The sequence below is a fragment of the Heterodontus francisci genome, chromosome 49, assembly GCF_036365525.1.
Source record: "Heterodontus francisci isolate sHetFra1 chromosome 49, sHetFra1.hap1, whole genome shotgun sequence".
Taxonomy (NCBI): Eukaryota; Metazoa; Chordata; class Chondrichthyes; order Heterodontiformes; family Heterodontidae; genus Heterodontus; species Heterodontus francisci.
The window spans coordinates 2,071,626-2,081,705 of record NC_090419.1 but is presented as its reverse complement, the minus strand read 5'-3'; the positions used below and the strand labels follow the sequence as shown (position 1 = coordinate 2,081,705).

General features: G+C 45.9%; 1 protein-coding gene across 1 annotated transcript; it reads right to left on the bottom strand.

Annotated features, from left to right (window-relative positions):
* Positions 1 to 238: 238 nt before the first annotated feature.
* LOC137358329 (probable G-protein coupled receptor 139) lies at positions 239 to 9,160 on the bottom strand. The gene is made up of 2 exons (XM_068024272.1): positions 8,917 to 9,160; positions 239 to 1,137 (listed from the first exon to the last, which is right to left on the bottom strand). The coding sequence occupies exons 1-2, from the start codon at positions 9,158 to 9,160 to the stop codon at positions 239 to 241; spliced, it is 1,143 nt and encodes a 380-aa protein (XP_067880373.1).
* Positions 9,161 to 10,080: the final 920 nt, after the last annotated feature.

The following is a 10,080-nucleotide window of genomic DNA, read 5'->3' as shown; positions in this document are numbered from 1 at the left end:
AAACTGCTTCTTCAACAAGGCGGACAGGGCACTCACAGCACTCTCATCATAGAGACACAAACCGCAACATCACCATAGCGGAAGAACATGATCCTGCTCTGTCACCAAAGTAACGGGCCCCGCCCCTAGCTCTGGCACCACAGCGATAGCCTCCACCCTCGATCTGGCATCATGGCAGCAGACTCTGGCAATGGTTGGTGGAAGTGTGAAAGAAAATGACAAGCTGCTGGTCATTTCTTTATTTAATTAATGGAACAATTTGAGAAAAGGGATATGTCAGCACATTCTTCAACTGCTCTCTGAACTGAGTCTGGGTCAGTGCATAAATCGCAGTGTTTGTGCAGCAACTCAGGAGCTGCAGCATGAAGCTAAATTGTATCAGATAAACGGGTACTGATGGAGCCACCGGCTCCAAATCCTGTATTCTTTGCCACATCGTATTCACCATTAACACAGCCCATAAGAGTATGAAATTGGCCGAGATAACGAGCAGCAAAATTATGGATTTCCTTCGATTCTCCAGCTCTGGGTCTCTGCGACACTCCCTTCTGCTGTGGGCTCGGAGTCTCCTGCGACCTCTGCTGCTCACTAAGATGTGTCTGATGGTGAAAGAATTGAGCATCAGAATCACCAAAAATGGGACACAAGGGGTTAGAATGTGATGGAGGAACTCGATTGTTGCCCAGACATGAGAGAAATAAACGTACATATTTGCATGGCAAAACCAGGGTCTGTTCGCCTTCGAGTACCAACCTGTCAACATAAAATACCAGAAAATGTTCTTTAAGCAGCTCAGCACATTCACAGTTCCCAGAACCACAGCCGCCGTTTTCTCGGTGCAATATTTACTTTTCAGCTTCTGGCAGCAAATGGCCACAAATCGATCAAAGGTGAAGGTGACCGTAAACCAAACAGAACAGTCTGTAGCTGCATGAAGCAGGACAGCATGGATATTACACATGCGTATGGCCAACAGGAATTGAAACTGTTTTGGATAAACAATGGGAATGTGCCTCAATATAAGGTCGAGGATAATGACAAGTAGATCCGCCACTGCCATGGCCACTAAGTAGCGAGTGACACATTTGGAGAGCCCGCACTTTCCCCGAGACAGGATCACAATCGTCATCAAGTTAACTGTGAGAACATAGAACATAGAACATACAGCACAGAACAGGCCCTTCGGCCCACAATGTTGTGCCGATCCTTTGTCCTCTGTCAAGGACAATTTAATCTATACCCCATCATTCTCCTTTATCCATATACCTATCCAAAAGCCTTTTGAAAGTCCCTAAAGTTTCTGACTCAACAACTTCCCCGGGCAAGGCATTCCATGCCTCGACCACTCTCTGGGTAAAGAACCTTCCCCTGACATCCCCCTTATATCTCCCACCCTTCACCTTAAATTTATGACCCCTTGTAACGCTTTGCTCCACCCGGGGAAAAAGTTTCTGACTGTCTACCCTATCTATTCCCCTGATCATCTTATAAACCTCTATCATGTCACCCCTCATCCTTCTCCTTTCTAATGAGAAGAGGCCTAGAATGTTCAGCCTTTCCTCGTAAGACTTATTCTCCATTCCAGGCAACATCCTGGTAAATCTCCTCTGCACCCTCTCCAAGGCTTCCACATCCTTCCTAAAATGAGGCGACCAGAACTGCACACAGTACTCCAAATGAGGCCTTACCAAGGTCCTGTACAGCTGCATCATCACCTCACGGCTCTTAAATTCAATCCCTCTGCTAATGAACGCTAACACCCCATATGCCTTCTTCACAGCCCTATCCACTTGAGTTGCAACTTTCAATGATCTATGCACATAGACCCCAAGGTCTCTCTGCTCCTCCACATGCCCAAGAACCCTACCGTTAACCCAGTATTTTGCATTCATGTTTGTCCTTCCAAAATGGACGACCTCACACTTTTCAGGGTTAAACTCCATCTGCCACTTTTCAGCCCAGCACTGCAACCTATCCAAGTCCCTTTGCAGACGACAATAGCCCTCCTCGGTATCCACAACTCCACCAACCTTTGTATCATCTGCAAATTTACTGACCCACCCTTCGACTTCCTCATCCAAGTCGTTAATAAAAATCACAAACAGGAGAGGACCCAGAACTGATCCCTGCGGCACGCCACTGGTAACTGGGCTCCAGGCTGAGTATTTACCATCTAAGACCACTCTCTGCCTTCTATCAGTTAGCCAATTCTTAATCCAACTGGCCACATTCCCCACTATCCCATGCCTCCTGACTTTCTCCATAAGTCTACCATGGGGGACCTTATCAAATGCCTTACTAAAATCCATGTACACCACATCCACTGGTTTACCCTCATCCACTTGCTTGGTCACCTGCTCAAAGAATTCAATCAGGCTTGTGAGGCAAGACCTACCCCTCACAAAACCGTGCTGACTGTCCCGAATCAAGCAGTGTCTTTCCAGATGCTCAGAAATCCTATCCCTCAGCACCTTTTCCATCAACTTGCCTACCACCGAAGTAAGACTAACTGGCCTGTAATTCCCAGGGTTGTTCCTATTCCCTTTCTTGAACAGGGGCACAACATTTGCCACCCTCCAATCACCTGGTACCACCCCCGTCAGCAGAGAAGATGAAAAGATCATTGCCAGCGGCTCTGCAATTTCATCCCTTGCTTCCCATAACATCCTTGGATATACCCCGTCAGGCCCGGGAGACTTGTCTATCTTCAAGTTATTCAAAAACCCCAACACATCTTCCCTCCTAACGAGCACTTCCTCGAGCTTACCAGTCTGCTTCCCACCGTCCTCTTCAGTAATACACCCCTTCTCATTCGTAAATACCGAAGAGAAGTACTCATTCAAAACCTCACTTATCTCTTCCGGCTCAACACACAGTCTCCCGCTATTGTCCTTGACCGGACCTATGGTCCCCCTAGTCATCCTCATATTTCTGACATACGCGTAAAAGGCCTTGGGGTTTTCTTTTATCCTACCCGCCAAGCATTTTTCATGCCCTCTCTTAGCTCTCCTAACCCTTTCTTCAGATCCTTCCTGGCCATCTTGTATCCCTCCAGAGCTATGCCTGTGCCCTTTTTCCTCAACTTTATATACGCATCCTTCTTCTTCCTAACAAGACTCTCAACCTCTCTTGTCAACCACGGTTCCCTCACATGACCATCCCTTCCCTGTCTGACAGGGACATGCTTATCAATGGCCCCTACTATCTGCTCCTTGAAAAAGTTCCACATTTCGACCGTGCCCTTCCCTGCCAGCATATGCTCCCAACTTATGCTCCTCAGTTCCTGCCTGACAGCATCATATCTACCCTTCCCCCAATTGTAAACCTTGCCCTGTTGCACATACCTATCCCTCTCCATTACCACAGTGAATGCTACAGAATTGTGATCACTATCTCCAAAGTGCTCGCCCACCAACAGCTCTATCACTTGCCCTGGTTCATTACCTAGTACCAAATCCAATATTGCCTCCCCTCTGGTCGGGCAGTCTACATACTGAGTCAGAAAAGCTTCCTGGACATACTGCACAAACACTACCCCATCCAAACTATTCGATCTAAAGAGTTGCCAATCAATATTTGGGAAGTTGAAATCCCCCATAATTACTACCCTGTGACTTCTGCTCCTTTCCAAAATCTGTTTCCCAATCTGCTCTTCCACCTCCCTGCTGCTATTGGGGGGCCTATAGAAAACTCCCATCAAGGTGACTGCTCCTTTCCTGTTCCTGACCTCAACCCACAGTGCCTCAGTCGGCAGATCCTCCTCGAAAATTCTTTCAGCAGTTGTTACACTATTTCTAACTAACAATGCCACCCCCCCCACCTCTTTTACCACCATTCCTAATCTTATGAAAACATCTATAACCAGGTACCTCCAAAAACCATTCCTCCCCCTCACCTATCCATGTTTCAGTGATGGCCACAACATCGTAGTCCCAAGTGCCCATCCACGCCTTCAATTCACTCACCTTATTCCTGATGCTTCTTGCGTTGAAGTATACGCACTTTAACCCTTCTCCGTGCCCATCTGTCCTCTGTGACAGTGCTACCTTCCCCAATACCTCACTACACTCTTTGTCTTTCTGAGTGGACCCACTGGTCCCTGGATTACAAGTCCGGTTCCCATCCCCCTCCCAAACTAGTTTAAACCCTCCCGAACAGTACTAGCAAACCTCCCTCCCAGGATATTGGTGCCCCTCTGGTTCAGATGCAGCCCGTCCTGTTTGAACAGGTCCCATCTTCCCCAGAATGCAGTCCAATTATCCAAGAACTGGAAGCCCTCCCTCCTACACCATTCCTGCAGCCACGTGTTCAGCTGTGCTCTCTCCCTATTCCTAGCCTCACTATCACGTGGCGCCGGCAACAAACCAGAGATAACAACTCTGTCCGTCCGAGCTTTCAGCTTCCAGCCTAACTCCCTAAACTCACTTCTAACATCTGTGCCACCCTTCCTTCCTACGTCGTTGGTGCCAATGTGCACCACGACCTCTGGCTGCTCCCCCTCCCCTTTAAGGATCCTGAAGACGCGATCACAAACATCACGGACCCTGGCACCAGGGAGGCAACAAACCATCCGTGCGTCTCGCCTGCGCCCACAGAACCGCCTGTCCGTACTCCTCACCATCGAGTCCCCGATGACTAGTGCTCTCCCATTCTCCCTCCTTCCCTTCTGAGCCACAGTGCAGGACCCCGTGCCAGAGGCCCGGTCACTGCAGCCTGCCCCCGATAGGCCGTCCCCCCCAACAGTATCTAAAACTGTATACTTGTTGTTGAGGGGAACGACCACAGGAGATCCCTGCACTGACCTCTTCCCACCTCTAACTGTTACCCAGCTGCCTTTGATTTGTGGAGTAACGACCTCCGTGTAGCTTCTATCTATCAACCCCTCAGCTTCCCGAATGATCCTCAGTTCATCCAGCTCCAGCTCCAATTCCCTAACACGGTCTGATAGGAGCTGGAGACGGATGCACTTCCAGCAGGTGAAGTCGGCAGGGTCACCGGAGGTTTCCCTCACCTCGAACATTCTGCAGGAGGAGCAAGACACTACACTGGCTGCCATTTCTTTTATTCAATTACCCCTTAGTTAAGTACAACTATAGATATTAACAAAAACAGTAAATAGCTTACCTGTTCAGTCCTTTTTGGCTAGAGGAGGAGGGTAAAAAGGGTCTTATTATTAGGTTAGAGGAGGAGGATGGGTGGGAGACACTACATGTGTAGTGGCTCGGGTTTACTCAGCTCCGCACCTTTAAGGAAAATACCCACCCAGGAGTCCTCGCTGCCGACCAGCTTCCGGTTTCTCCGGCGCCAAAAGAAACTCAAAGACAAGGAAAACAGTAAGTAAAACAGTAAGTACTTACTTTTAAAACACAGCTCCTGATGCCTTCACTCACCCACCGAAGAGTCGCTACCTTCTCCTGCTGCTCCGCCGGGAAATGAGGAAGTGAAACAAACTGAGAAATTATACATCAGGCTGGGAGCAAAGTTAACATTTTTGACTGAATACATATCGAGAGTTACAGATGTGTTCCTGTGCCCAATGGTGCATTTAAATGGGTATACGTAAAAAAACAAAACTGAATGGTTCTTATTGGCTGGAAGGCGGAAGAGATTAAATTGGAAAGGGGTTATGCTGAACTGAAATTGCTGAACTCAGTATTGATCAAAATCCTGCAATCCCTTCTTTCCCATGCCGAGTTTAAAAACAGTCCAAGTTCCAGCGAATTTCACTGATCTAAAACACATTTTCCTGTTTCTTTCTCCACAGATGCTGCCAGCCCTGTCGAGTCGTTTCAGCATTTTCTGTTATTATTCCAGATTTGTGGCTTCTGCAGCAATCTTGTACATAAAGTTAAATGTTGGACTGACTGAGAGATTCCCTCAACAGTGACAGGCAGCATATAATTCACTTATTCCAAAACAATAATTGGACATGAGTCCACTAAAAAAAAATCAACGAAACAATTAATCCGAATTGTCGCTAAATTAACTGTAAACTAGGGAGTAAAAATAACAGTTGAAAGGAGTTTAGTATGACATTTGAGCATCAGTGATCACGATCAGTGGCGGACCTTCTTTAGTTCCTGTGACAGAGCTTTCTGTTGGAGATAGGGTTTAAATGAAATAATCCTGATTTGTTTAGGAAATAGAGTTAAAATATGTATTGAATGTGGAATCAGGAATGGATTAATGGGAAATAAAATAGCAGTATTAAATTAAACATAAACACGATCGATGCTGGGACCCCTGCTACTTGTACTGCACATTAATGATTTAGATGTGAATATAGGAGGTATGGTCAATAAGTTCAAAGATGACACGAATATTGGTGGTGTCATAAATAATGAGGAGGAAAGCCTTAGATTGCAGGACGATATAAATGGGCTGGTAAGATGGGCAGAGCAGTGGAAAATGGAATTTAATCCTGAGAAGTGTGAGGTGATGCAACTTGGGGGAACAAAAAAGACAATGGAATATACAATGGGTGGTAGGACCCTAGGGAGTACAGAGGGTCAGGGGAACCTTGGTGTACTTGTCCATAGATCACTGAAGGCAGCAGCATAGGTAGATAAGGTGGTTAGGAAGGCATATGGGATAATTGCTGAGGCATAGAATATCAGAGCAGGGAGGTTATGATGGATCTGTATAAAACACTAGATAAGCCACAGCTGGAGTACTGTGTACAGTTGTGGGCACCACACTATAGGAAGGATGTGACTGCACTGGAGAGGGAGCAGAGGAGATTCACCAGGATGTTGCCTGGGCTGGAGCATTTCAGCTGTGAAGAGAGACTGGATAGGCTAGAGTTGTTGTCCTTAGAGCTACTTCACAATAAAACATCCACAATTTATTTACCATTGAACTCAAGCTTGTCTAGTAACGTATTGCTGCCAAAACAATAAAACAATTAATGACTTCAAAAGGAAATTGGTTGGCCACTTGAAGAAAATAGACCTGCAGGGCTATAGGAATTGAATGGGGCAGTGGGGACAGACTGATTAGCTCTGTGGAGAGCCGGCATGGAGTCGATGGGCCGACAAGTCTGCTTTTGTGCAGTAAAATATACTATCACTCAATGACAGCATAGCATTCTCCCTCGATAAGCAACATTCTGGTTCTCTCTGGAGGTGCAAAGATGGTGAGAATGGCTGACTGCCTCAGATTGAAGCTGCTGTAGCTACTGCCAGGATAGTGAACATTCAGCAACTTTCAGCAACGTTTGCACAGTCACAAATCAAGTGCACATTAATCGATAAGAGTTGTTCATTTCCTTTACCACTCCTCTTTGACATTGGATTCCGCAGAGCCACATGAACCATCTGGAACTCCACTGCTTTGGCAAAACCATGGGACTTCTGATCCTGTATTCTCTGTGAGGGATAAAACGATGTTTTCTACTCACCTGGCCTGGATGCCCTCTGTCATCTCCCGAATGCATCAATGTACACACATTGGGAGGTGTTGGATATGTTGCTCCCCCACCACCTGGAAAGATGTCGATGCAGAGAATGGTCTTATCTGCCACTGACAGCTCTGTCCTGGCTTTGGTGTGAGACTCCAGACTATGTTGATGGAGGCTGCACATCTCTGTGACCACCTCCTTGTTGAATCGGAGTTACCACGCGTACAAATCTTGTATTAGGTGTTGGTAGGAAACGTGCTCTTGAAAACCTCGGGTTGTCCGGCGCAGATTCCGCCAATGCCTTCCTCTTCACAGAGCTTTCCTTTTCTGCAGCTTCTGCTCCATTTCTTGTAGATCAATATGCGCTGTTAATGCAGTCTCCATATTTCATCCAGAGTTTGGTCAACACATCCTCAGCCCTCCCTAATTGTATGCAGCAGCTCACAAACTCAACCTCCAGAAAAAAATCTGCAGCACCTTAAATAACTTGGCATCAGCAGAGGGAAGTCAATAGCTCCTCACCTATAAGGGCATTTAAGTGGTCATTGGATAGACATATGGATGAAAATGGAATAGTGTAGGACAGATGGTTTCATAGGTCGGCGCAACATCGAGGGCTGAAGGGCCTGTACTGCGCTGTAATGTTCTAATTCTAATTCTTATAAGCTGGATGCCTGGAACATGCAGAGACAGACCAAATTTCAAAGAAGTGCGTCAAAGTTGTTAAAGGACCCTGCCCAACATGGATACCCACACGGAATACGCCAGGAGTGGCTGGCAGCTTGTCCTGCACCATATTGTGTTTTATAATCTTTGCAGCACCAGGAAAATAGATTCATCCTTCTGTGAGGCCCAGAATCATGGCCATGGAGAGATACAGATGAAAAGAAGTAATCTTTCAAAAGAGATTTGCGATAAATACTGAAAAGGAACAACTCACAGGGATATGGGAAATGGACAGAGGTTTTAGGAGTAATAGGAGGGGCGAGGACATGGAGGGGTTCAAACACAAGGATGGGAATAGGAAAATTGAGGTGCTGCTAGACCAGGAACCAATGCATTTCGCTGTGAACATGTGGATGGGTGCATGTGGTTTGGTGTGATTTAGTATTAGTGATTTGAATCTCCTGTGGTGTAAGAGAAGTTGTAACTGTGAGTCTCACCAGTATAGTTTTGGAATAGGCGAATCTGGATTTAAGAAAAGCAATGATAAGGGGTTATACAACGGATGGGCTGAGCAGGAGTGCGACATTGTGCAGGTAGTAGGAGTCAGTATTGATGGCGGCCATAATATGTGATTTGAAGTCAGCTTAGGGTCAAAATGATTGCCCAGGTTGCAAACAGCTGCTCCAGCCTCAGATATTGTCAAGTGAGGGGGATTGAACCTTTGGTTAACATGTTGATTTTGTACCAGGAATCAAAGAAATGACTTCCATTTCCTCTATATTGAAACAACAAAGATTTGTAACAGAATGAATCATGGTTTATAGATATAATAACTGGACTGAGAGACTTACCAGGGACACCAATTATAGCAAGGATGGGATAGTAAATGTGCTGAAAAATCACAAGTGCATATTTGATCCGGAATTCTAATGTTAGCCAATGATAATATGCAGAAAGAAAATAAAACAAATAGGTTATACTTCTGCTCATTGCTGCCGCATTCCAATCTTCCATTCTCAGATTCTGATCAACTGTTGTAACTTTCCAGACTTCTGATCCCAGATTCGGGTCCATTGTTGTCGCATTCCAGTCCATTGTTCCCAGATCCTGGCCCATTGTCGCAATAATCCAATATATTTTTCTCAGATCCTGACCTATCCTCTCCCACTCTCTGTAGCCACTGAACCCTGTTATCACCGGGGATGATGCTAACGTTGACACAATGGGATAACACATTGCAAAGAGTCCTTTATTAATGGAACATGGAATCCCCCCAGTGACACAATTAGTGACAATGGAGACAGATATTAATTACAGTCACTGAACAAACAAGTTCAGTTAATCTCTTTCAATGCAACACATATTCATCGAGTCGTAGAGATATACAGCACAGAAAGAGGCCCGTCGACCATTCGTGTCAGTGCTGGCCATCAAGCATATAACTATTTAAATTATATCATATCTCCCCTCAGCCGACTGTACTTTAAGCAAAACAACCCTAGCCTTTTCAGTCTCTCTACATAGCTGAAATTCTCCAGCCCAGGCAACATCCTGGAGAATCTCATCTGCACCCTCTGCAGTGCAATCACATCTTTCCTATGGTGTGGGGCCAAGAAATGAACAAAGTACCCCAGCTGTGGCCTAACTAGCGTTTTATACAGCTCCCTCATAACCTCCCTGCTCATATATTCTATGCCTGGGCTAATAAAGGCACACATACCATATGCTTTCCTCATCACCTTATCTACCTGTGCTGCTGCCTTCATTGATCTAAGGACAAGAATACCAAGGTCCCACTGACCCTCTTTACTTCCTAGGGTCCTAATACCCATTGTATATTCTCTTGACATGGTAGTCCTCCCACACTGCATCACCTCACACTTCTCAGGATTATATTCTATTTGCCACTGCTCCACCCATTTTACCAGCCAATCTATATCGTGTTGCATCTAAGGCTTTCCTCCTCACTATTTACAGCACCACCAATTTTCGTGTCATCTGTGAACATATTGATC

What these genes read in the sequence shown, in the direction of transcription:
- LOC137358329 (XM_068024272.1), bottom strand. Translation starts at nt 9,160, where the DNA reads ATGGACTGGAATGCGACAACAATGGACCCGAATCTGGGATCAGAAGTC. An exon ending in TGCTATAATTGGTGTCCCTG is followed by an intron (nt 1,138 to 8,916) that starts GTAAGTCTCTCA and finishes ATGTTCTCACAG; the next exon opens with TTAACTTGATGACGATTGTG.